The sequence below is a fragment of the Carcharhinus amblyrhynchos genome, chromosome 28, assembly GCF_965287045.1.
Source record: "Carcharhinus amblyrhynchos chromosome 28, sCarAmb.v2.hapA, whole genome shotgun sequence".
Classification (NCBI taxonomy): Eukaryota; Metazoa; Chordata; class Chondrichthyes; order Carcharhiniformes; family Carcharhinidae; genus Carcharhinus; species Carcharhinus amblyrhynchos.
This window is the reverse complement of record NC_137351.1, coordinates 15828850-15855305: the sequence shown is the minus strand read 5'-3', so window position 1 is coordinate 15855305 and position 26456 is coordinate 15828850. Positions and strand designations below refer to the sequence as shown.

Sequence of the window (26456 nt, the reverse complement as noted above, 5' to 3'; positions counted from 1 at the left end):
GTACCTTGCTTCCTCTTACTGGGACTTGTATTGATTTCTGCCATCTCTGAGCCAGTCTGAATAAATTTGGAATTTCCCTCTATGAACACTGTCCTCACTCTCTCTGAAGGTTGTTTCATCTCCTTTGGTCTTCTGATGCCAGCCAATCACAGAATGTTCCAGTTCAGACATTGTGCCTTGTCTTTTATAATACTCTTGCACTTGTTTTGCTATGGCCCCATTTACTGCTAGCTGTTGACTGAATGAGGAGACATGAGAGGGAAACAAAGATAGAAATGAAAGGCAAAGTGGAAGGATGTAACTAACAGAAGAGATATAGGTGAACCGGTGGATTGATGCATGTGGATTTTGAGAAAGCTTTTGCTAAAGTTCCACTTAAGAGGTTGGTGTACAAAATTAAAGTGCATGGGATTGGGGGTAACATATTGGCATAGATTGAGAATTGGTTAGCAGACAGGAAACAGAGTAGGAATAAGTGGGTATTTTTCAGAGTGGCGGGCAGTGACAAGTGAGGTCCCGTAGGGATCAATGCTTGGGGCCCCAACTATTCACGCTATACATCAATAATTTGGATGATGGCACCAAACATAATATTTCCAAATAGATTGATGCGGAACTTGGTGGGAATGTGAATGTCAGGAGGATGTTCAGAAGTTTTAAGGGAAATATTGATGTACAAAGTGACATGGGTGTCCTAGTACGCCAGTCACTGAAAGCAAACATGCAGGTACTGCAAGCAGTTAGAAAGGCAAATATACCATTTACATCTTACAATGTTGGCCTTCATTGTAAGAGGACTTGAGTACAAGAACAACGTTGTCTTGCTGCAGCTGTACGGGGCCTTGCGTGCAGTTTAGGTCTCCTTATCTAAGAAAGGATATACTTGCCATAGAGGGAGTGCAGCGAAGGTTCACCAGACTGATTTCTGGGATGACAGGATTGTCATATGAGGAAAGATTGGGTTGATTGGGCCTTGAATCACTGAAATTCACTGAGAGCAGATCTCATTGAAATATATAAAATTCAGGCAGGATGCAGGGATGTTGTTTCCTCTGGCTGAGGTCTAGAACAAAGGGTCACAGTCTACAGGTACAGGGTACATCATTACTTGAGGATGGTGAACCAGTCGAATTCTCTACCACAGAAGTCTGTCGAAGCCAAGTCACTGAATATATTTAAGAATGAAATGGATTTCTGGACTGTAAAGGTGCCCATGGGTATTGGGAGAATGGAATGAGAGTGTTGGGATAGAGAATCAGCATGGGCATATTGAATGATGGAGCAGGCTCAAAGGGCTGAATGGCCTATTCCTGTACCTAGTTTCTATGTTTCTCTCTAATTGTGTTTTGATACATGGAAAGCTGCCAAAGAAACTGCGTTTACCTCCCATTTAACTTTAGACCTTTAGTTTTTTTTTGTTGACAATGGGATGTGAGAGTTGTCTTTAGAAGTGAATTCCTTTGTGTCCTATCCCCTCCCACCTGGTATAGGTTCCTGTTCTACACAGCCCTGGGTTAAGAACTCCGTAATGCCCTCTAGTCTAACTGCTTGCATTTTCTTTGTTTTGCAGTTGTGCTGATTGGCGACTCGGGTGTAGGAAAAAGTAACCTGCTGTCACGGTTCACACGCAATGAGTTTAACTTGGAAAGCAAGAGCACAATCGGAGTGGAATTTGCAACAAGAAGTATCCAAGTAGATGGGAAGACGATTAAAGCACAGATCTGGGACACAGCCGGGCAGGAGCGGTACCGGGCCATCACCTCTGCGTGAGTTTTACTTTGATTGGAACAAAACCTTTGACTGAGTGCTGTCTTTGTTTTTTTCCTTCCTGTCCACCTCTGTGCCTTTCCTCATATGGGTGCAGTGGGAATTGGGACTGTGGATTACTACATGCTGAGGAGATTGCTATTGGGTGAGGGAGGACATGCGATTGCCTTTTCTTGCATTTTGTTCATCAGTTATTGGATCTGATCTGCCAGTTTTGTTGCTGCTTCTTGTATCTTTGCCTGAGACTCAGGAGAATATGGGAGAAAAAGCCCGTTGCACTCATTTAATGTCCTGTGCAGGTACTTACGTACACATTATTCTTATTAAAACAGACAACATAGGCAATTCAGCCCTTTGAGCTCACTCTTGATCATGGCTGATCTTCATCTCATCCTAACTCCACTTTTCTCCTTTTCCCCTTAGTCCTTTATCCTGCTTTTGATCAAATATTTATCTATCTCTTCCTTGAGTCCATTGATTCTGCATCCGCTGCAGTCTGGGGCAGTGAGTTCCATAGATTCTCAACCCTGCTTCTCTTTATCTGCCTTGAACCTCCTTCCACTTAGTCTACAATTATGACCCCTTGTCCTAAGCTGTTCTAGAAGCAGGAACATTTGGTTAACATTTACTTTATCAATCCGTTGAGTATTTTATATACCTCAATCAAATCCCCCCTCATTCTTCAATACTCCAGTGAGTACAAGCCCAAGCTACTCAACTGCTCCTCATTCGACAGCCCCTTCAAACCTGGAATCAATCTACTGAACCTCTTCTTAACTGCCTCCAATGCCTCCACCTACTTCCTCAAAGAAGGTAACCAAAACTGAACACAATACTCCAAGGTGGTCTCACCAATGCCTTACACAATTGTAACAACACTTCTCTACTTTTATACTCTAGACCCTTTGCAATAAATGCCAAGATTCCATTTGCCTTCCTTATAACATTCTGTACCTGCATACCCACTTTCTGAGACTCGAGCACAAGGATACCCAGATGCCTCTGCACAGACACTTTTTGAATCTGTTTCCCATTTAAATAGTAATTTGCCTTTTTATTTTCCTGGCCAAAATGAATAACCTCGCATTTATCCACATTAAACTCCATCTGCCAGATTCTGGCCCATTCCCCCTAGCTTGTCAATATCTACTTACGTGTAAACTTTTTAACTCCTTATCACAGCCTGCTTTCCCACCTAATTTTGTCTTCAGCAAATTTCTCAATGTTACACTCTGTCCCTGCTTGTAGATCATTGATAGAGATTGTAAATAGTTGTGATCTGAGAACATAAACCCTGCAGGATCCCATTAGTTACATATTGCCAATTGGAGAAAGACCCATTTATCCCAATCCTCTGCTTTCTATCAGTCAGCTAATCCCCAATCTAAGCCGCCACTATAGATCCCAAGGAATTGGATCAGTCTCTTGTGTGGCACCTTATTAAATGCCTTCAAGTCTGGATAGATCACATCCAAGGATCCCTGTTATCAACCTTGCTGGTTACATTCTCAAAGAACTCTAGCAGGTTTGTCAAACAGGACTTGCCCTTCACAAAACCTTGCTGACATTGGTGAATTGAGCTTTGCTTTTCCAGATGCTCAGTCACCACCTCTTCTAACGATCGACTCCAGCAACTTCCCCACCACAGAGGTTAAGCTAACCAATCTGTAGTTTCCCACTTTTTGCCCCTCTCCTTTCTTAAATAAGGGCATCACATTAGTATATCATAACTAATGCATTCACTGTTTCTGCTGTCACATCCTTTACCACCTTAGGGTAAAGGCCAACATATTAACTTAAAAATCAATTGCAGATCTTTCTGGTGCAAATGTCTTGATTTGAATTCAGCTTGTTATAAATGTGTGTGAAATGGTGATGAACTCTTTACTTTGCGTTTAGGTATTACCGAGGGGCAGTTGGTGCCCTGTTGGTTTACGATATTGCCAAACACCTTACCTATGAGAATGTGGAAAGATGGTTGAAAGAACTGAGGGATCATGCTGACAATAACATTGTCATCATGCTGGTTGGGAACAAAAGTGATCTACGTCACCTCCGAGCTGTGCCTACAGATGAGGCGAAAGCTTTTGCAGGTTTGTGTTTCGGATCTGCCTTGGGGCTTTTCCAATATAATGCCACAGTTTTAGAAATTGATGGCCAGAAGAATAACAGGTATTAGTAATGGATAGCTCTGAAAAGTCATATGGACTCAAAACATTAACTCTCTCTCCACAGATGCTGCCAAATCTGATGAGTTTTCCCAGCATTCTGTTTTTATTTCAGATTTGCAGCATCTGCAGTATTCTTATTTTGTTGTATCAGAAATGGATATTCCTCCAGCTCATCGCAGTGCTTGAGATTTGTACATAGTTAATTTTCTGGTTCAGGGGCATGATCAGGAAGAAAGCTTGCAAAGGACTTTCAGAACTCCTACCTGACATTTTATAAAACCAACTTTTATTTTGAAGACTTCACCAGTATTTTCCATTTCGGATCCCTTCTTCTCCATGGTGAGGACCTGTCTCATCATGAGCAGCATGGAGACACCTGACGTGGGTTAGATGTTGTGGGCTGCACTATATTCACTGTTCCTGAATCATTTTGGGCACCTTTAGCCTGGCAAGGAGCCGGTCCAGTGACCCGACTGTAACATTGCTCACTGGGAATTATCACCCACGTGGTTATGAGGAGAAGCCAGGTTAGATGTTGGGGAAAATTAAATCTGTGACTATATTGCTTCCAGTTATAAGTTCTATCCTTGTGTTTGTGTACTGCTTTGATTTTTAATTTAGGGAGCAAATAAAGAACAAAGAAAATTTCAGCACAGGAACAGGCCCTTCACCCCTCCAAGCCTGCACTGACCATGTTGCCCGACTGAACTAAAACCCCCTACTCTTCTGGGGACCGTATCCCTCTATTCCCATCCTATTCATGTATTTGTCAAGACACCCCTTAAATGTCATTACCGTATCTGCAAATTGGTCTAAACGATGAAACCAAGCATGACAAATGCCTTCTTCACCACTCTGTCCACCTGTGACTCCACTTTCAAGGAGCTATGAACCTGTACCCCTAGATCTTTGTTCTGTAACTCTCCCCAACACCCTACCATTAACTGAGTAAGTCCTGCCCTGGTTCGATCTATTAAAGTGCATCATTTCGCATTTATCGAAATTAAACTCAATCTGTCATTCATCCACCCACTGGCCCAATTGATCAGGAGCCCATTGCAATCGAAGATAATCTTCCTCACTGTGTGTTATGCCACCAATCTTGGTGTCATCTGCAAATTTACTAACCATGTTTCCTAAATTCTCATCTAAATCATTGAGATAAATGACAAATAACAGTGGACCCAGCAGCGATCCCTGAGGTACATCGCTGGTCACAGGCCTGCAGTTTGAAAAACAACCCTCTACAACCACCCTCTGTCTTCTGTCATCAAGCCAATTTTGTATCCAATTGGCTACCTCACCCTGGATCCTGTGATATTTAATCTTGTGCAGCAACCTATGATGCAATACCTCATCAAAGACCTTGCTAAAGTCCATGTAGACAACATCAACTGCACTGCCCTCATCTACCAGAGTACAGCTGAGTCCACAAAGATCAGCCAAGATCTTATTGAATGGTGGAGCAGGCTCAAGAGGCCAGATGGCCTACTCGTGCTCCTAATTCTTATATACCTTCTTGGTTACCCCATCAAAAACTCAATGAAATTCATGAGGCATGATTTTCCATTCTCAAAGCCATGCTGATTGTCCCTAATCAGTCCTTGCTCTCTAAATGCCTGTCGATCCTGTCTTTCAGAATACCTTCTAACAACTTGCCCATCACAGCTATGAGGCTCACTGGCCTGTAGTTCCCAGGCTTTTCCCTGCAGCCCTCCTTAAACATAGGCACAACATTTGCTACTACTCCAATTTTCAGGCACCACAGCTGTGACTGTCAATGATTCAAATATCTGCTAGGGAACCTGCAATTTCCTCCCGAGCCTCTGTGTCCTGGAATACATTTCATCAGGTGAGGGTGTGGATGAGCCTGTCACTACATGTTGTTTTTGCTTATGCACCTCCAACATCTGATCCCTGTTGAGGATCCAGTGACCTGACTGCTGTCAGATATGGTGTACAAGCCGAAAAGAGAGAATAAATCTTATCATTTCGTTCCTGTGACTGACATTGATTTATTTTTTAAAGAAAAGCTGATGGGAGTGTTTTTGTTCCAGAAAAGAATGGATTATCTTTCATTGAAACTTCAGCTTTAGACTCAACAAATGTCGAGACTGCATTCCAGACCATCCTCACAGGTACGTGGATCTGCTTCAAACATTGTTCTGAATCGGGGCTGAACTATCAATTTTTAAAAATGCTTCAATGTGGTATACATCTCTGACTTGATGTTTGAAAGTTGGACTAGATCTGATAGGGTGGCACAGTGGTTAGCACTGCTGCCTCACAGCAGCAGGGACCCGGGTTCGATTCCTGGCTTGGGACGCTGTCTGTGTGGAGTTTGCACATTCTCCCTATGTGTGGGTTTCCTCTGGGTGCTCCGGTTTCTTCCCATGCTCCAAAGATGTGCGGGTTAGTCGATTGACAATGCTAAATGGCCCCTTAGTGTCAGGGAGTCTAGCTGGGGTAAATGCATGGGGAAAGGGCCTGGGTGGGATTATGGTTACTGCAGACTCAGTGGGCTGAATGGCCTCCTTCTGCACTGTAGGATTCTATGTGACTAAGTAACTGATCATTAACGCAATAAATTGTTTAAGTTATGCAGTTTATAGGTGGATGAGACTCTTCTATTATCCACCACAGAATAATGTGTCTTGTGCTGTTCAAGGCTCCTTTGCCTGTCAGTTTTTTTTAATTTGTGACCTTTCTGGTTAGGATCAGCTAAGGATTAGAGGGCTCTGTACAGATTTTTGTTAACCTTCAGCTCAGACTCCTAAAGGGGATGATGATTTTAAAACCTTGCAGTTAATTTTTATAAATATTAAACTGGGCATATTAAATTTTATTAATATTGTATAGAAAAGTTAGGGCACAGAGAGAGGGCTTTAAGCCTATCATGTCTGTGCTGGCTGGTTTAAAAACTAGCTGCCCATTCTAATCCCACCTTCCAGTACCTGGTCTGTAACCCTTGCTGGTTCCACACTTTAAATGCAGATCCCGGTGTCTTTTAAAGTTTTCTGCCTCAACCGTCAATCCCTGCAGCAAATTCCAGCTGTAGCCTAACCAGTGTTTTATACAGTTCCATCGTTTTATCCCTGCTTTTGTATTCTATACTTTTCCCAATAAAATAAAGCATTCTATATGCTTTCTTTACACTTCGTCCACCTGTAGTGCCACCTTCAGGGACCTGCAGCCATGCACTCTGACAGGTCTCACTTCCTCAACATCTCCCAATATCCTCCTGTTTGTTGAGTTGGGTGGCACAGTGGTTAGCACTGCTGCCTGTCAGCACCAGGGACCCTGGTTTGATTCCAGTCTCGGGTGACTGTGGCTGCTCCAGTTTCCTCCCTCTGCAAAAATGTGCAGGTTGGATGGATTGGCCATGGTAAATGCATGGTGTTATGGTGACAGGATGGGAAAGAAGGCCTGGGTAAGGTGTTCTTTCAGAGTGGATGCAGACTGTGCTGAATGAATCCCTACAGGAAGCCAATGAGCATTCCCTTTCGTTTGCCCTGCCCAATGTGTTACCTCACACTTTCCCAGAGAGAATTTCACTTGCTACTTTTCTGCCTACTCAAGCAAACTATTGCTATCATTCTGGATCCATAGCTGCCTCTTCACTGCTAATCACACATCTGATTTTGTCATCTGCAACTCTCCCAATCATGCCTCCCACGTTTAAGTCCAAATAATATACAACAAATAGCAGGGGACCCAATGCTGAGCCCTTTACATTCTTAAAATCATCCATAGATTATTACCCTTTGTTTCCTGTCACTGAGCTATTTTGGATTCAACTCACCACATTTCCCTTTTATCCCACGGGTTTTTACTTTTCTTACCAGTCTGCTGAGTGAAACCTTGTCAAGTGCCTAAAATCCTGCAGACCACATCACTGCACCACCTTCATCAATCCTTATCACTTCTTCCTCAAAAAATTCTTACAGCACAACTTGCCCTTAAAACCATGCCCACTATCCCTGATCACTCCATTCCTTCCTAAGTGATAGTTTATCCTTTCTGAATTAATACTGGTAATTTGTCCACCACTAAAAGTAGACTGACCTACCTATAAATATTTGAGCTACCTCGCTCACCTTTTAACCAATGATACAATGTTCACAGATTCCCAATCCTCTGGTAACCCAGCAGTAGCTAGTGAAGACTGAGAAATGATCCTTGGCATCTGCTGTTTCCTCCTTTTAACAGCCTGGGATACAATCCATCTGACCCTGGTGATGTAACCCTCTTCAAGGATGTCAGTACCCGCCCCCCCCCCATCCTTATGCTGATTGCATCTAATATTTCAAACTTGTCCTCTTTAACTATATGTTTGCATCCTCCCTTTCCTTTTGAAAACAGAAGCTAAATACTCAGTAAGAGCCCTGCCCACATCTTGTGCATCAATGTATAGATTACTTTGTACATCCCTGATGCTCCACCCTTTCTTTAGTTATCCTCTTGCCCTTAATGTACCGATAAAACATCTTTGGTTTCTCCTTGATTTTACCTGCCAATATTTTTTAATATCTTCTTTGATGTTGAATGAAATTGTCTCCTTGCAGCCAATTCCCTTCCAGCTGAAGCACAGATAGCACAAACTAAATACAAAGATCCCATACCCTGTCCCAGCAATGTGCCTGAACATCCCTGCTGTACCAGTAATTCATAGCTTAAGTGGCCTTTTAACAATGCAATCCTTTTTAATGACTAACCAGTTACTAACCCAGAACGTGTGGAGTCCCATTCCTTCTGGTAAGAAGTGTTGGAGATTTTAAGTGTACTGTCGTTTTATACTTGTCCTTTGTCTTTCTCTCTCTCTCATTCCAATCTTTCCCTCTTGTTATTTCTTTCTGTGCTGAATTGACTGGCTTTACACTTCTTGGTCCTTCCTCTTTCTTTCTCAATTTTTAAACTCATTGGTTAAGGAGAAGGGATTAACAGACTGATATTTGAGGTTCCGGTAGGCCTACACTGTTTTGTTCACGTTTGCAACAGGATAAAGTCCAAAAGGGTCTGAGCTGAAGTCTAATGAACCAGGAAGGCTGTGAAATGTTCTGCTTCTCCAAATTTCTGCCGATTTTGTTTTTTTATCTTCTCGAATCAAGAAGTTGGGGGAGGGTAGGTAGAAAGTGCAAACTGTTTAAAGGAGATAACATTCTGCTGGAGTCAGTGTATGGATGACAGTACAAACTTTGCTTGTAGCTGTCTTCTAATTAAATCCCTTCTGAGCCAAACAATTACCATGGCCTATTGTTCAAAAAGTGCAGATCCCATTATTCTCTTTGGGACTGGCATTCTTATTACCGGTAAGTCTTGGTTTATACACGTACAAGTTTCTATTCTTGTGCCTTGGTTTAAATGTAATCTATCTTGCTGCTTTATCAGGCATTTGTAATGAGTGTTGTTTGAAGTGTGGTCTTCACTGTGCCTTTAAACCTGAAATTTACAATCGATGTAAATTTACATGATTGCAACAAGAGAACCGACTCCAAATTAGGATCCAAAACATTAATTGAAGGCTTATAATTTTTTAATTGTTAAATCTTTTATTCCATCCCAGAAATTTACCGTATTGTGTCTCAGAAGCAAATGTCAGACAGACGTGAAAATGACATGTCGCCGAGTAACAATGTGGTGCCCATTCACATGCCTCCAACCACTGAAAACAAACCAAAGATGCAATGCTGTCAAAACATCTGAGATACAGAAATCATTCCCCATTCTTCCATACTGTACCTGCATAACTGCTGACAGTTTATTCCTTTTATGTAATTAAAAACTTGCTGATTAATGTGGCAATTATCTTAAAGTTGTTACTGTCTTTATAAAACCTGACATGTTAAATTGTCAGCTATGGTGCATTTTTATATATAATATATATTCACAGGTAGTGTAAAATGGTTTTTAAAAGCCATTTTGTAAATGAGGTTATCATGTAAAGTAATGCTGTTTCAAAGTGGTGTTAACAATAGGGCAGATGGAAGACAGCACTCACAAGCCTTACTGTGGTGGGTGTTTGAAGAGATGGAAATGCTTGTTTGGATCAGGAATGGCTCATGAAGTGTGAACAACACAGATGGCATTTCTTGAGTCAACTCATCACTAATTTGTCTCTTTTCTTTGTCATGTTCCCTGGTATTGTATGTCACTATGTTTTGTAAATTATTTGTATTTTATGCATGTACTATGATTATCTCTTTTTTTCAAAATTTTAGGTTGTAATGGTTTAAAATATATTCTGTGTACTTGAATCTTAATTAAAATGAAATGAAAGGGGATTTGCTTGGTTTACTTCAATGCAAAGTGATGCCTTGGATTTGGATCCAGGTAACAGTAATTTCCCATTTTTGGGCTCTAGCTCAAAATGCTGGGAGATAAATGTCTATCTCAGTAAATAGGCTCTGGAGGGGGCAGAAAGTACATTTTGGATAATTTAGGAACCTTGTGGTTGTCATTGTCCCAGCTCTGGAGGAAGTAAAGGTACTTTTAGTAAAGAATTTGCTGGCTGGCCTTCAAAGTACGCACTACTCACTGGGCCCGTATCATAAACCAGCACAAGGAAATACCTTTTTTACCCTGTCCTCCCTCACTTACTTTTTCAGATATATCTGTTCCTGATGGCAGTGTGATCACTGCACAGTCCTAATGAAGAAAGTCTTTTCTCTGCTATAGGGCTGTTCTCTATATGTAGAAACAGAGGACAACTCTTAATGGTGAGTTTGGAAGAAAAGGAATATCAGCACTAGGTATCAACTTGTTGATGCCACTCTAGTAGGACAGCAGCTGCTAACCAACAAAAGCAGCAGGTACCCCAGCTAATCTATCAGGGCTAAACTCTCTACCCAACCACACACAGCTGAGATTAGCAGACAGCCCAGCAATGAACCAGAGGAGACTACATGAAGATATTCCTTTACCTGCATTGACATCCACAGTCACAAAGAAAAATAGAAGGCAAAAAATAAATTGTGAAAGTAACATTTATTACAGTTCTTAAAAAGAGTATTGTCTATTTAGAAGCATTATCTATACTATGAAGCTATCACTATTGGAAGCTCACATGCTCCCTGTTACAGCAACATATTTACATGTTTCAGTTAGTGAAATATGGTTCTAGCTTCCACCTCTAAACAATAAAATATTAAAAGCAATCAAATTTTATAGATTGTCTTCCTAATTGATGAGCTGTAGTTTCTCAATTTTAAACTAGTAAAAAAAAAACACCATTTGTTAATCCCCTTGGGTATCAAGATCATTGAGGTTCTTCCAGAACAAAGCCATTATAAATATATTCTGGAATGGCTCCAATGCTGTAACGTTTTAAGTTAAATGTTCCCATTTCATGCTTCTCGAAGTTAATTTTACCCCATACTTGGGTTATGTACCATTTCCTAGGGAAGGGAATTATACTTACCTTGATTTCTGTTATCAAATTGGCTGCTGGGATAATAACAGACTAGAAACCTCATTCGGAACTTGTACTGCATTCTTGCGCAACTTATTACATTTGAATCCTCTGGCTCAGATACTGCCTTGTCAACTATCCACTGAATATAAACCACTTCATCCTGATGATTGGATCAGTGCTCCTTTATTCTGGAGTTGAATCAACAGTTTAATGACATAATGAAGGAAAATTCAACAAGGTAAAGATACTTGTCCCCTGACTGCTCCTACCACAGACCATGTACAGACCACCTTAATGAACATTCTACCCATTCTGCTCTCCTATGCAAAAGCTTTGCACGATTTCTCCTTAATACTCCAAATAATGAAATTAATATCCATCCACACAAATCACCTATACATCTGTATGCTGTGTTGTGTACATGACATTTCCTAGACCTCAGCAACACATGGGTTGAAGAATGTGGTGTCTCTCACCTCACAGCTTTGATTTATTCTCCACCAGATATCTGTTCAGGGCTTTAAAGGAGTTAATTAGCTATATCCATTGATTTTGCTTTTGTTAGTGAAAAGCTCGATTCCTTGCTTAAAAATATTTAAGTCACTTCAGCCTGTAGGACTGTATGTAACGAGGTCTGTAAATAAGTTTTCACTTGATGGTGAAATTAGCATTACAACAGTGCAAACATTTAATACAAAGCCAATGCTTATATTTTAATAAACAAAGTGATTAAATGACAATTATCGCAACAGAATGCCTCTGTGTTGCTATAATCACTGCTGTTCTCACTCAAAAGTGACTGTTTTTTTTAATTCCATATGCCAATTAGTCCAGAAGTGATTTCCCTCTGACCCCACCCCCCCCCAACCCCGGTCATTATTATTGCTGCTGCTTTCTTTCTCCCTGCCTCTCATCTATTGCTCCTTGTAACTTCTCTCACATGCGTTTGTTTCTTTTTCTAAGGGAAAATTTAGTTCTGCTTTTTTTTTGCCCCTTGCAGCTAATTGGTAGAATATTTTCTCAGCCTCAATAACAGTCAGGGAAAAAAATCTTCAAATGGCAGGCTGGTAATTATAAACATAAAATCTTTCACACATTCTATCATACATCATAGAATCAACATTAAATGGGAATGTTTTAATTATTGTAGAGCACACACTATAACATTCTAATAAATAGGGAAATGTGAAATACAGAACTCGTGTAAAGAGTGTGGTGTTTCCTGCAGCAATTACTGAAATTAAATGCAGTACCACTGCCCTTTCAATCACATTATGCAATGTTCTGTCAGTTTGTAATTCATTGTACAAATATACATCACAAAGCTAGCCAACAGCAAAATAAATTACCTACCCCAGAATGAATAAAAACATAATTTTCACACATATATATTGTGAATGAAAACAGGATTTCCAAACTACCACTATCTTGGAACAGTGCAACTTGTAACATAGTTCATGCTGTCCTGATCAGTTTCTACACACTATGAAGTTTTCCTCAGTGGATATATTCTGAGTCTCTCAATCCCTATGGAATATCCTTTAGTAGTTATAATCATTCAAATGGGGTGTTCCATGTTACATGATTTAACTGGAATAATATTGCTGAGCTTTTTCAGCATTTTGTGATTGTTTCATATTCCAGCATCTGCAATATTGTGCGTTTGTTATTAGGATACAGGACTTGTCAAGTATCAATTTTAGGTCATTCTGAATATAGAATGATCTCATTGTTCATAGCAGTTAGGATTTTGACATCAACAGCAGAAGCTTTTCTCAAAGGATTTTTTTTTTTAACTGTCTGTGTGGAGTTTGCATTTTCTCCCCAGGTCTGTGTGGGTTTCCTCCAGCTGCTCCGGTTTCCTCCCACAGTCCAAAGATGTGTGGGTCAGGTTGATTGGCTATGCTAAAACGACCCTGGTGTCAGGGGGATTAGCAGGGTAAATGAGATTTACAGGAATAGGGTGTGGGTGGGATTGTGGTTGATACAACTCTATGGGCTGAATGGTCTCCTTTTGTACTGTAGGGATTCTATTCTTTGAGTTATGGTGCAGTAGCTGTTCAATGCAGCAGCCTTCAATATCTATTAAAATGGAATTCTGATGGATTTCCATGCTAAGATTTAAGAAAGCTTGCACTCTAGTCTTGAGGCCATTCCCAATTGTAGCTTTCTCTATTGTTACTTTTCTCTGGTGTCCTCCTCCCCGATGGCTCATCAACAAACAACTTTGGCTGAGGAGTTGTCTAACCACTTTGAGATACAGAACACCATCTCACCATTCCTTGGAACTCCCTCTCTCCTCACTTCCCCAGCAGTTGTAAGTGAGATCAGGAACTTAGTGTCTTGAGGAGCTAGTAATAGGTCCTAATGCACGATGGGCAGTATATGTTGACTCTGCTAGCACTGTGTTTTACAACATCACGGCCAAATTTAGATACTTTTCCATGATTGTAAAGAACAATTGCAAAACCTACTGTCGTGCCTCTGGGCTGCCCTTGATTATGAGGACTGGGAGATCAGCAGGATGGATTAAGTCCACCATCTATCCTACTGGTAACTGAAGTGTGATTTAAGTAGAATTCCCTCAAATCCCTCACAGACAATCCTGGCAGGTAAATCCATCCTCGAATGTACACCCATGCAGGTTAGCAAAGGTTGGAATTCCAATTTGGGTCTCCTTCGTGAGGCTTTGATACATCATAGCCAGAGATTTACTAATCTATTGTGCTCTATAAATGTTGCTTATCTTTCATTCTGCCCCTTCAGCCTAGATAATAATCATCTATAACTGTAATTTAACTTGGAAACAGTTCCTGAAATTTTATACATTGTAAAATGATATAGGAACCCCACATTGCTTACTCTTTCAATGTCCTAATAAATAATGACATCACCAATGCTTCATGCTGCAATGAAGAAATCTTTAGGGAACATTCTACTCATTGTCTATATACTACTTCTGTTGGATTAAAATGTCTACTAGAGTGGTCAATGAAACTCTGGCCATTCACCACTAATTAAACTCATCATCTATTTCAGTAATTCACCAGCATTTAGTAGCAATAAAGATTAAAGTCAAAGAAATATTTTGCCAGGTTTGTTTGTGTTCTTTCCCTTCCCCCAGTAATGAAATCGTTTCTCCAATGTAGCTGCCGCTTGGTTTAATCATCTCCCTGACACTCATAGTTACAGTTGAATAAACAAATTGATTGTTGGGTTTATCCTTGTTGAACTGGGTAGCGCAGACAAACTGGCTTGTTAGATAAAGAATCAATTTCCAAGTCTGGAATCGAGCCTCCTCGCTTCAATTTCATCATATGAAAGTACTTCTTTATATACCATGCAGCAAAGGAAATTCACATGAGGGAGGATGGCGGACTGACTGCCTGTCTGCAATGTCCACATCCATGATTAAAATTCATTTTCAAGTCATCTTTAAGATTCAGCAAAAAGGGTGGAGAGAGTGTCTGCCACCATTTCTTGTAAGCAAGAAATTCAAAAGCAGTGAGTAGAGTTGACCAAAGTCATGGTTTGATTGGCTTGTTATGCGCTTTGTCATCTGGAGCATGTGTTGGGCTGTGCCTCACGGGCAGCAAATCATAATGACTTGGGATGTGGCTGTTCTTCGGAAGGTCATATGGATTCTGGCTGCAGTTTGGGGTGATTCCCTGTCCTCCTTGAACTACACTTACTGTTGGCTCTAGAAAAAAAAAATAAAACACATGTTAGATTCACTAAACTCAAATAAAACAGACTTCCTGCTGGTCTTTGGAAACTCCAAAACCATGTGTACCTGCTAAATGAGAACAACAGACTCGATTTCCTCTCCACCTCCAGATCCATTCTACTCATTTACTGTAAATTCAGAACAATTTAAAATGCAGGTACAAGGAAAGACTGCTTGTTCTTTACCCTCACAAATGTCTTCATTTTCCCACATGGTCATTGCATTGGATTAGTTTGACGAGACCATCTGTCTAAATTGTCACAATTCCACTAACAAATGAATATTCAAAGTTAATTTTTGCTTGTCTGGACCACTGTGAGCAATTAACAGGTCTGAAACTTGGCAAAGAAGCTATGAGGCCATGGACTCCTCCACAGCCTTCAGTACTGCACCCACTCAGCTCTCCTAATCAGCTGCTGAGATTTGCGGAAAAGCACCAGTGTAATTCGCACAGAGACTCTGCTGTATCTGAGTAACAGGATTTATAAACATCACATACATTTAAAGATTGGAAAACACACAATCGACAAACCCTCAGAGTGTGATAAAAATTGACAAGAAAGGCACCGAGAGCCAGCAAGTTGAATCTCTGCCTCTTTTCACTGACATTTTCAACTGGGAAAAGATCAGGAAAGTTGGCCCTTGGGTCTGTTGGACACTCTGCCGCTCTCCTGATCTAAAGCTAAATATCAGAGCTACAAGGATAGCAAAGTCTACCAGAGACTGGAGAGGTGGGCGGCTAATTCTGCTGTTGGCTTAAGGAGCTGGTAAAAATTCAACAAGAACATTCACTACATTTTGACTCATTCAGAACAAAGCTTCAACTCCCATGAAACTCCACATGAAACAAGACTGCCAAAATGGGAGTGGAGGCAGAAGTTTTGTTGGAACCATGTAAATGTGGGGTTAGTGGGAGTGGGAATAATTGAAGTCCAATTGTAATATATCATCCTGTGTACAATAACTTTAAAACTTTATGAATGTTGACAAGAATCCTTGCTAATTATTTTAGATGGTTTCTAATAATTCTATCTCTTCCAGAAAAGCACTTGCCAACTTCGTAGATGTTTTTGTTTGTGGAGGTCTCGGTCTCCGTGTAGGGGGGATCCCTGTGAACTGGGGACTTCATCTCCACGTAGCTGCTTTCAGAATGTTTGCAGGTTAACATTGGCGGGTCTTTAATGGTAGCGTATGGGTTCTCACTGCTGTATAACGAACATGTGCTGGAACTGCACACTGAGCCCTTCACATAATCTGACAAAAAAACCAAAAATGAAATTAGAGATGTCATTTGCCTTTTATAAGGACAGAACCTCTAAATCTCGTTAGGGACATCCCAGTCCAGTGTGATGGGAGCACTGTGAAACTTTAGGGCTCCTTCAATACATTGTCCAGTTTCCAATTTAGAAAAGTATATTATTCCCAGAAGTATATCCATTCAACAAGAATTCTTGACCATTATAATAGTCTGTACTGTGTAGTGCATGACTAATGTACAGAGAATATAAATCACTTTTGCTGTGACGCAGATGCAACTATAACACTCTCTGGCATTACCTGTGCTTTTTATTGTTAAACAGACGAGATAAACCCCACATGTCTTGCACAGCTCACTTTAACACTGTGATATATTCTTCCCATCTCTCTATTGCACACTGTATATACATGGTGTGTTTTCTCCCTGCACACTAATAACCCAGCTCTCACTCTCTCCCTAGCTGGTCTACACAGAGGCTCTGGAATATTGAGCTTCCTAAAACGTCTCCATGACAAAACTGAATATTTTCCGAGATTACAGTAAATTCAATCTGAATTCACTGTGATTCTAAGATGCAGAAACTCACAGCTGTAGTTTATTTATTAGTGTCACTAGTAGGCTTGCATTAACACTGCAATGAAGTTACTGTGAAAATCCCCTAGTCACCACACTCTGGCACCTGTTCGGGTACTGAGGGAGAATTTAGCACAGCCAATGCACCCTAACCAGCACGTCTTCCAGACTCTGTTTTGGTTTCCACCGATTACTAGCCTTCAACTCCACTAATATGCACAGGTATGTCATGGAAGCAGCATGAACGTTTGGGCCTCCTTTGTTACATTGTCCAATTTTAGAGAAGAATATCACCAGAAGCAAGTGTATCCATTCAATAAGAATCCTCACACAGTATTACACAGCCTGCTCTACACTGTCCAGCAGCACATGTTGGGAAGGGCCTCAATAATTTTAGAAGTATGTCCAGAATAAACCTCTATTTTAGAACATGTTCTCCGCTTGTAAGTTTAGCACAGCTCATGTTCTACTGTATTACAAAAGGATTTATTTTAAGAATGAATTGCCCCCTTTACGGTGAAGTTTTCTTGCAATCTCCAACATGACCTGGGTTCTGCTAATGGTATAAACAAAACTGCCGATTGGCTTTTCATTTCCCACTTATGAAGGGAGGGGTTGTGTCCAGGTGACTTTGCACCTCGCTCAACCCATGGTCTCGCTGCAGACGTTTGATCACCAGTCAAACATCCTTCTTCTTCAGGACACTGCCCAGACAGAAGACTGCATCATTTCAGGCATATTTCCTGTCCAAGTTCATATCGTCTTTTGCACTTAATTAAAGAATGTAAAAGAGATGATACAGTAATAAATGCAAAATCTGAGGCTTATCTTGACATCCAGTTAGTCCTGTTAGTTCAGGAAGACCCAAGTTACCGATTCAAGCATCTGAACTTCTTTATATGCAACACACATCACAAACCAATAAACACGCTTGGCAGCAGCCACAGTAAGTTTCTTTCTAGAAAAATAATGAATCGTCCTTTCTGGGAGTTTCCATTGCAGCTCCCCCATGTAAACACTTCCCTGGTATAACTGCAGAAAATGCAGATTAACTGAAAGGAATATTTATTTGTATAAATATTGAACAGTGAAAGCAATAAGCAGAACCTGCAAAGAGAGAGAGAGAGAAATCACCAATTGCTGCCCCCACCAAACAATCAGAACCAGGAATTAGCAGCAGGCTCCAGAACCGTCTGAACCTTCAGAAAAACAAAATGCATTCAAAACCTCAGAGGAAGGATCATATTGTTAATGTTAGAGTTAAAAGTATCCAACAATCTCTTATGTTGCAAAACTTCAGGCTGTGGCAGTGATGGAGTTTTAGCCACTACACTCATTGTATTTTAGGCGGAACTGTGCTGTTGACATTATTAAATCAGCTCCTCTCGTTCACTCATGAGCTCATACATCTCATTATGAGGCCAGGAGGCTGCTGCTGGATGGTGAGAACAGAGTTTGCAATGTAAACACCAGGGCCTGGCTCACAGAATTCAGATGGATTCAGCTCCTGAGGCTTTTCTCTCCAGCTCTCAGCCTGTGTCCCTCCACCCCCAGGAAATGAAGTCTTGCTGGATGTGATTTCAATAGCTGCAAATCACCTGGGCTTCCTCACCTGAGGCAACGTGCTCTGGGCGAGACTGGAGAGCGAATGTGGCAAGCACTCCAACTGTGGAGTGCATCAAGCTGGAGCAGATCCCATCTTCGCCTGGTTTATCTGAGGATTTTTTACAGCAGTGGTCACAGGAAGGTGATTGGGAGCAGAGAACCCAGTCCACAACGCAGACCAGTTTCAACACTTATTATAACACTTGCCACCCCACATGCTGAGATCAGCACAGAGCTTATATCAGAACTGGGTCCATCAGTTGGGGAGCTAAGAGAAAAGGTTAGCACATTGACCTGTACTCTACAATGGGATGAAAAACTGCAAACACTGGAAAACTGAAGAAAAAACAGAACAATTGTGTATGTATTATACTTAAATAGAACACATTTTCAGGGTCATGAGGAAAGGCTAGAATGTTGGACTATATCAGATAGATCTTCTAAAGAGCCAGCACTGGCCTGAAGGACCAAATGGCCTCCCTCTTTACTGTAACATTCCATGTTTCTTAAAGACACAGCAGGACGGGGAGCATCTGTAAAAAGAGAATACGAGTTATGGCATTTCATGTGCGTAACCCTTCATCAGAACATCTCCAAGGGGAGAAACTGAAACATCACGATGCTGTGTGGTGCCACACTGTAGTAACCTGGAAAATGGAGATTCCACGGCAAGAGTCAGCAACCGAACATTTGCTGGACAAACGAAACAAGACTGGTTTACAGAGTACAGTTTGTTACATAGATACACTGTAGGAGTTAAGACGGGAGGAGTACATTGGATGAGTAATTTGTTGACAAGTTACTTGACATTTACACTGCTCTGATCAGCAAAAGATGAATTGATATGAGACTATTTAGACCTTGGCGTACTGAAGGGTGAGATCATCACAGAGGCATCCACTCCCGATTGAGAAATCAGAACAAACAGTGGTCTCGGATCAAGGATTAAAAAAAAACAAATGGGAAATGAGAGAGAATACAACACGCTACAAATTGGGGAAGGAGACACGAAGTGGATGACAGGAGAGACACGAGCAATGTTGATCGGAACACAGCCGAATGTGATGAAATTAAAAAGAAAATAAAGAGTATGTGTAGACGGCTGGAGGGGCAGCTCGGTTAATCATTGATGGGATTAGCACATGAGAGACGGATGAGCCAAGTTCAGGAAACCAGAACATAGAAGCAGTTTGGGTTGAGATGAGAAATGATAAAGGCAAGAAGCTGATTGTGGGAGTGGCGTACAGGCCCCCTAAAAGTAGGCCAGAGTACAAGAGATAATGGAAGTTTTGTGCAAAAGGTATGGGGATAATCATGGGGGAATTTTAATCTACACACAGATTGAAAAATCAGATGGGTAAAGGAAGTGTAAATGAGTTCATAGAATGTTTTTGGGATAGTTTCTTAGAAGAGCACCTTCTGCAGTCAACTAGAGGGCAAGATGTTCAACCTGGTATTGTGCAATGAGATACAATTGATTGATAATCTCTCAGTGAAGGCACATGTAGGTAGCAGTGATCATTCAATTTGAGGGAGAGAACAGTGTGTCCAAGACTAATATTTTAAATTTAAATAAGGATAATTATGAAGGCATGAAAACAGAACTAGCTAAAGTGAACTGACAGATGTGCTTAAGGGATCGACCAACAGCTGTTCAATGGCAGATATTAAGATGGCAACCTCGAAAACTTGTGAGTTTACTATCAAATAAATCGGTTGGACTTAAACCTGGTGTTGTCAGACTTCTTACTAGATATTTAAAGGGACATTTCAGAATACACAGAATAGACACATTCCAGTCAGAAAAATTCTAAGGGGAAGACTCATCATCTGTGGTTAACCAAAAAAGTTAACGACAGTATTAAACCGAAAGAAAAACCATACAGTTGTGCAAGGATGAGTGACAGGTCAGAAGAATATAAAGAACATCAAAGGATGACAAAAAAAATTAATAGGGAGGAAAAAAACTAGAAAATGAGAGAAAGCTAGCCAGTAATATGAAGACAGAGGTTCCACAGATATTTAAATAAGAAAAGAGTTAACAAATTATCTGAGAAGCTGGTAATGGAAGATGTGACTCTGGCGGATGAGTTATATAGGTATTTTGCATCAGTCTTCACTGTAGCAGACACAAGTAACGTCCCAGAAATAGTTTAAATCAGGAAATAAATGAGAGGCAGGAACTCAGGAAAATTATAATCACCAGGGGAGAGGTACTGAGCACATTGGTGGGTCTGCAAGCTGACTAATCCCCAGATCTGGATAGACTTCACCCTGAGGTCACAAAAGAAGTGACTAGTGAGATAGTTGATACATTGGTTTTAACTTGCCAAAATTCCCTAGATTCATGGAAGATTCCAATATTTTGGAAGATAGCAAACATTATTCCTTTATTCTTCATTATTTATCCTATTTTAAAATCCTTTCATGACTTGGATGCACAAAGCGAATTGCCAAGTGGATGATAGAAAAAAGATGGGAAGGCAAGTGGTGTCGACGACGCAGAGTTTGCAGAGGGATACAGACAGGTTAAATGAGTGGACAAAAACTTGACTGTATAATGCAGAAAAATGAGAAGTTCTGCACTTTGGCAGGAAGAATAAAGGAGCTGAATGTTATTTAAATGGAGAAAGACTGCAGAAAGCTGCAGCACCGAGGGATTTGGGGGTCCTGTGCATAAAGCACAAAAAGCTGGCATACAAGTTCAGCGTGGCGAAAGCAAATGGAACGTTCGCCTTTATTGCAAAGAAAATGGAATATAAAAGTGGTGGTGTCTTTCTAAAATTATACAAGATGCTAGTCATACTGGGAACGTTGAAAACAGTTTTGGTCCCCTTATCTAAGGAAAGATATATATGCATTGGAGGCAGTCCAGAGAAGGATCAGCGGGTTGATCCTGGGTTTTGGAGGAGTACAGGCCCAACTTACTCAATCTTATGAGGAGATGTTGAGTAGGTTGGGCCTATACTCACTGGAGTTTAGAAGAATGAGAGGTGACCTTATTGAGACACATTAGATTCTCAGGGGCTTGACAGGTTCGATACTGAGGGGTTGTTTCCCCTTGTAGGAGAGACTAGGACCAGAGGGCACAGTGGTTAGCACTGCTACCTCACAGCTCCATGAACCCTGATTCATTTTGGCCTCGGGTCACTCTCTGTGTGGAGTTTGCACTTTCTCCCTACGTCTGCATGGGGCATGATCTGGGTGCTCCAGTTTCCTCCCACATTCCAAAGATGCGCAGGTTAGGTGGATTGGCCATGCTAAATTGACCCTTATGTCAGGGGGATTAGCGGAGTAAATGTGTGGGGTTACAGGGATAGGGCCTGGGTAGGATGCGATTAGTACAGGCAGTTGGGCCAAATGGCCTCCTTTTGTGCTATAGGAATTCTATGATTTGGCAGAAAGAATGAAAAAGCTTTTATCTAAATTGAGTGAGACTGCAGAGCTCCAAGGTGCAGCGAGATCAGGGCGTCCTAGTGAATTCATGATGAAAGGTTGATGTACAAGTCCAGGAAGAAAGTAGGAAAGCTAAGAGAATATTATTGCTTATTGCTTATTGTGAGGGGAACTGATTACAAAAATAGATGCTATAAAAGTTATGCTTCAGGGCATTGGTAAGACCACATCTGGAATGTTGGTCGTCTTATTTAAGGGAAGATATAAAAGTGTTGGAAACAGCTTAGTGACCCTACAACCAGGAGTGGGTGGATTGTCTTATGAGGAAAGGTCAGAGAGTTTAGATTTGTAACCACTGGAATTTAGCAGAGTAAGAGGTGACTTGAATCCTGAGGGGATATTGACAGAGTGTCAGAGCGTCAAGAACTAGGGATCGCTGTTTAAAAATAAGAGGTCACTCATTTAAGACTGAGATGAGGAGAATTGTTTCTCTCAGAGGATCGTGAATCTCTGGAACTTTGCTTCCTCAAAAGGCAGTGGAAGCAGAGTCTGAATATTTCAAAGGCAGAGCTTGATAGCTTCTTAATTAACAAGGGGGTGAAACGTTATCGGGGTGGGCAGGAATGTGGGCTAGAGGTTACAATCAGATCAGCCAGGATCTTATTGAATGGTGCAGCAGACTTGAGGGGCTGAGTGGCCTTCTCCTAATCCATCCATTCATATGAAAGAGAAGTGGTGTAAGAGACTGGGATGAAATATTGGAACTGGAAAGAGATCACAAAATGAGAGATATGCAGCAGAAGATGACACCTTTAATAACAACAGATAGAGGGTTCGTAAAAAGCAAATATAGCAAAATATTTTTGAAAGATGCACAGAAGATATGTGAGCTGCACAATAATCCAAATTAAGGGAATCTTCAAAATAAAAATGCAAATAAGAGAGGGAGCGAGTGTGGGGAAAGAGAGAGGGAGAAAGAGAAAGAGAGAGATCCAAGACATAGATGCAAATGAAAGGACAAAGTGTGAGAGACAGTGTGAGGAGGGAGAGAGAGAGTGTGATGGGGGAGAGAGAGAGGTAGTGTGCTTGTGAGGGGGAAAGAGAGACAGAGCATGTGTGAGGGGAAGAGAGAAAGTGTGTATGTGAGGGGGGGCGGTGCGAGAGAGATGGGAAGGGGGAGAGTGTGTGCGCAAGTTCTGGCTCACTCCCAGTCTCGGGAATCTCACTCACTCTTAACCCCACCCACCAACAGGTATTCCCATAGTGGGTGTGTGTGTGAGCACCTGAGGGAGGCAGGTGGGAGGGAGGGAGGAAGACAGACAGACAGACAGACACACACACACACATACACTCACTCATCTTTATTCATTACTCATTTTCAAACATCAGTTCATTGTTTTGATTTTGTTGTTTTCTGATCAGCGACTTGCTTCTTTAAATACCTCCTTTTTTAATGTTTAATGTCGTGCTAAATTTTCTCTTTCTGAAATTTGCTCATCAACCCCTCGAGTGAGAAAACGTACCCCCCCCCCCCCCCCACCCCACCCCCACACGGAATGTTTGGAGCAGGCAGATTTGTAAATAAATACTTAATAAGTAAGTTCGTTAAAATGATTTTGAAAATCAAAATGGAAAGAAAGGACATGTGTGAAGCAGAAATTGGTGAAATTCAGTCTGGATTTAGACCCGGAGCAGGAACAAGGGATGGAATATTTAAACAAACAGCAATTTTCAATAAATACCTAGAAATGAACATAAACATTTACATTGGCATCACAGAGTGCAAAAACATCCAAATGTTTAACACCAGAAGCTAATAGGCATGTTGCTGAAATGTGACATTGACAGTACAGATGTGAGATTTATTTAGTGCCTGTATTGGGACTGAATAGCAAACTTCAGGATTGAAGATGGACAATCAGATATGTTTCAAGTGAACAGTACAACAATGCTGTGTACAATTGCCAAAATTATTCAATCTGTACACAGAACAAATATTCAGAGTATTAGATGTATATCTGGGGAAGAAATTGGAGGCAAACACAGATTTGTGATACTCTTGACGACACAGTGCCACTCGCAGAATCAGAGGAGGCCTAACAAAATATTGTGAATCAAGTAAGTTTAGAATATGGATTGAATGCAAACATCAAAAACACAAAAACAATTGTAGCTCAAAGGAATACGTTAGAACAAACCAGAATGAAGATTGACAGGGATGGTGTCACAACGGAATAAGTAGATACATTTGTTTGTTTAAGGCACGGGATACCAGAATCAAACCAACTCTCCTTGGCATTCAATGGCATCACCATCTCTGGATCCTCCACTACCAACACCCTGGAGGTTACCAGCAACCAGCAACTGAACTGTGTCAACCATATGAATACTGTGGCTACAAGAGCAGATAAGAGGCTGGGAATCCTGCAACAAGTAACTCATGTCTTGACACTTCAAAACCTGTCCACCATCCACAAGTTTCAAGGCAGGAGTGTGATGGAATACTCTCCATTTGCCTGGATGAGTGCAGCTCCAACAAAACTCTTAAAGTTCAACACCATCCAGAACAAAGCAGCCTGCTTGATTAGTATCCCATCCACACTCTCTTTCTCTACCACTAATGAACAGTGACAGCAGTGTGTACCATCTACAAGATGCACTGCTGCATCAATTTGGAAGGTCAATAGCACCTGTGACTTCTACCATCTAGAAGGGCAAGGGCAGCAGATACATGGGAACACTACCACCTAGAAGTTCCCACTAAGCCATCATTCAGACCTGGAAAGATATTGCCATTCCTTCACTGTTGCTGGATCAAAATCCTGGAATTCTCTTCCCAACAGCACCATGGGTGTACCTACACCACATGGGCTGCACAGGTTCAAGAAGGCAGTTCATCACTGCCTCCTTAGGGATAGTTAAGGGTGAGTTAAAAATGCTGGCCTGATGCTCACATCCTGTGGAAGAATTTTTAAAAAATAGCCCAAATCAGAAGAAGGATAGAGACAGCCAGCAGTGATTCTGTGAAGATGAAAGACGTGTTAACAACAAGAAAACTTAAGCTTGTAACAAGGAGAAGAGCTCCTAAGATGCTCCATTTTATCAACTTTCTTGTCTGCCTCAGGAACCTGGACAATAAATAAAGATTTCTGCAAGAAAATAGAGATTTGAAATGTGGATGCTGAGATGCATGATAAAAATTTCACATGTAGAACATAAGACCAATGAAGAGATGCTTGAAATTGCACGAGGAAAAAGAACTCGAAGTGACATTCAGAAAAGAAATTATCACCATTTTAGCCATTTAATCAGAGCTGAAAAGTTAGAGAGATCCCTCCCAGATGGTAAGTGGATGCAGCAGAAAGAGGGTTGGACCCAGGAGTATCTGAATGCCAGATATCACAGAGCAGTTACAGACCAGCAGAGAGGGTGAGATCGGAGATCATTGCAGGTGCTGGAGACTGAAATCACCAAGACTGAATACAGCAAACGAGGAGTTGGATTTAATCGCTGAAATTTTACCGCCACGGGGAATCAGAGTGAGTGATGGGCAGAGCAGGGGAAGGTCCATTGACCTTAGGCAGGAATTTACTGTTTCGGGGCGAGCGAGGCCATAAAATCCCACCAATAAATCCGATTTTCTTTGACAAAAAGCGCAAAGATTTTGGAGAATTATTGAGGGGGAGGACAGAAGGAGGTGGATTTAATGAGGTAAGAAACAGATTTTTAGCCATGAGTATTAAGGGGAACATTAGAATGAATTTTGGTGGCATTTTGTCAAATTGGTCTGTAGAAACAAAACAGGCTGAAGCAGATAATCCAGAGAAACCTACAAGAAAGTTGATGCCAAAACACTGAATGTATTCAAGAGGTGGCTAGATATAGCACTTGGGGCAAATGGGATCAAAGCTTATGGGGAAAAAGCAGGATTAGACTATTGAGTTGGATGATCAGCCATGATCATAATGAATGGTGGAGCAGGCTCGAAGGGCCTCTTCCTGCTTCTATCTTCTATATTCCTATGTTTAATGAGCACACCACCTATCGAGTGAAAGATGCTGCAGGAAGTGAAAGACAAACTGGAATTGGGTGAGAATTAGAAAGAGGTGAAACTTGAATTTCAGTGAGAAACAGGAGACTGCAGGCGCAAGTTGAGATTTTGGACCTCAGATGAAGACCTCTTTCCACAGTCAATAGAAACGTGAAGACATAGCAATAGGAGCGCTGCAGAGTAGGTCACAATGTTATTCACCCTTTCAGCTATAAGACCATAAGGCATAGGAACAGAATTAGGCCACTCGGCCCATCGAGTCTGTTCCACCATCCAATCATAGCTGATATTTTCCTCGTCCCCATTCTTCTGCCATTTCCCCATAACCCCTGATCCCCTTACTAATCAAGAACCTATCTATCTCTGTCTTAAAGACACTCAATGACCTGGCCTCCTCAGCCTTCTGCAGCAAAGAATTCCACAGATTCACCATTCCCTGGCTGAAGAAATTCCTCCTCATCTCTGTTTTAAAGGATTGTCCCTTTAGCCTGTGGTTA

The 26456-nt window shown here is 41.2% G+C and overlaps 2 protein-coding genes across 6 annotated transcripts in view; one reads left to right on the top strand and one right to left on the bottom strand.

Annotated features, from left to right (window-relative positions):
* rab11a (RAB11a, member RAS oncogene family) overlaps positions 1-12089 on the top strand; it is a 29710-nt gene extending 17621 nt beyond the window's left edge. The window contains exons 2-5 of the mRNA XM_080214425.1: positions 1571-1766; positions 3667-3860; positions 5996-6076; positions 9502-12089. Of these exons, the coding sequence (XP_080070551.1) occupies positions 1571-1766; positions 3667-3860; positions 5996-6076; positions 9502-9641 (611 nt within the window). The 3' untranslated portion in view covers positions 9642-12089. The remainder of the gene's footprint in view (positions 1-1570; positions 1767-3666; positions 3861-5995; positions 6077-9501) is intronic.
* Positions 12090-12227: 138 nt separating this feature from the next.
* The window catches only part of megf11 (multiple EGF-like-domains 11), a 361348-nt gene continuing 347119 nt past the window's right edge, over positions 12228-26456 (bottom strand). For 4 of the 5 annotated variants that reach the window (XM_080214084.1, XM_080214089.1, XM_080214086.1 and 1 more), the window contains 2 exons: positions 16130-16330; positions 12228-15049 (listed from right to left, as the gene is read on the bottom strand). In XM_080214084.1, coding sequence (XP_080070210.1) covers positions 14874-15049; positions 16130-16330 — 377 coding nt within the window. In that variant the 3' untranslated portion in view covers positions 12228-14873. The remainder of the gene's footprint in view (positions 15050-16129; positions 16331-26456) is intronic. The other variant, XM_080214087.1, reaches the window with a different exon arrangement.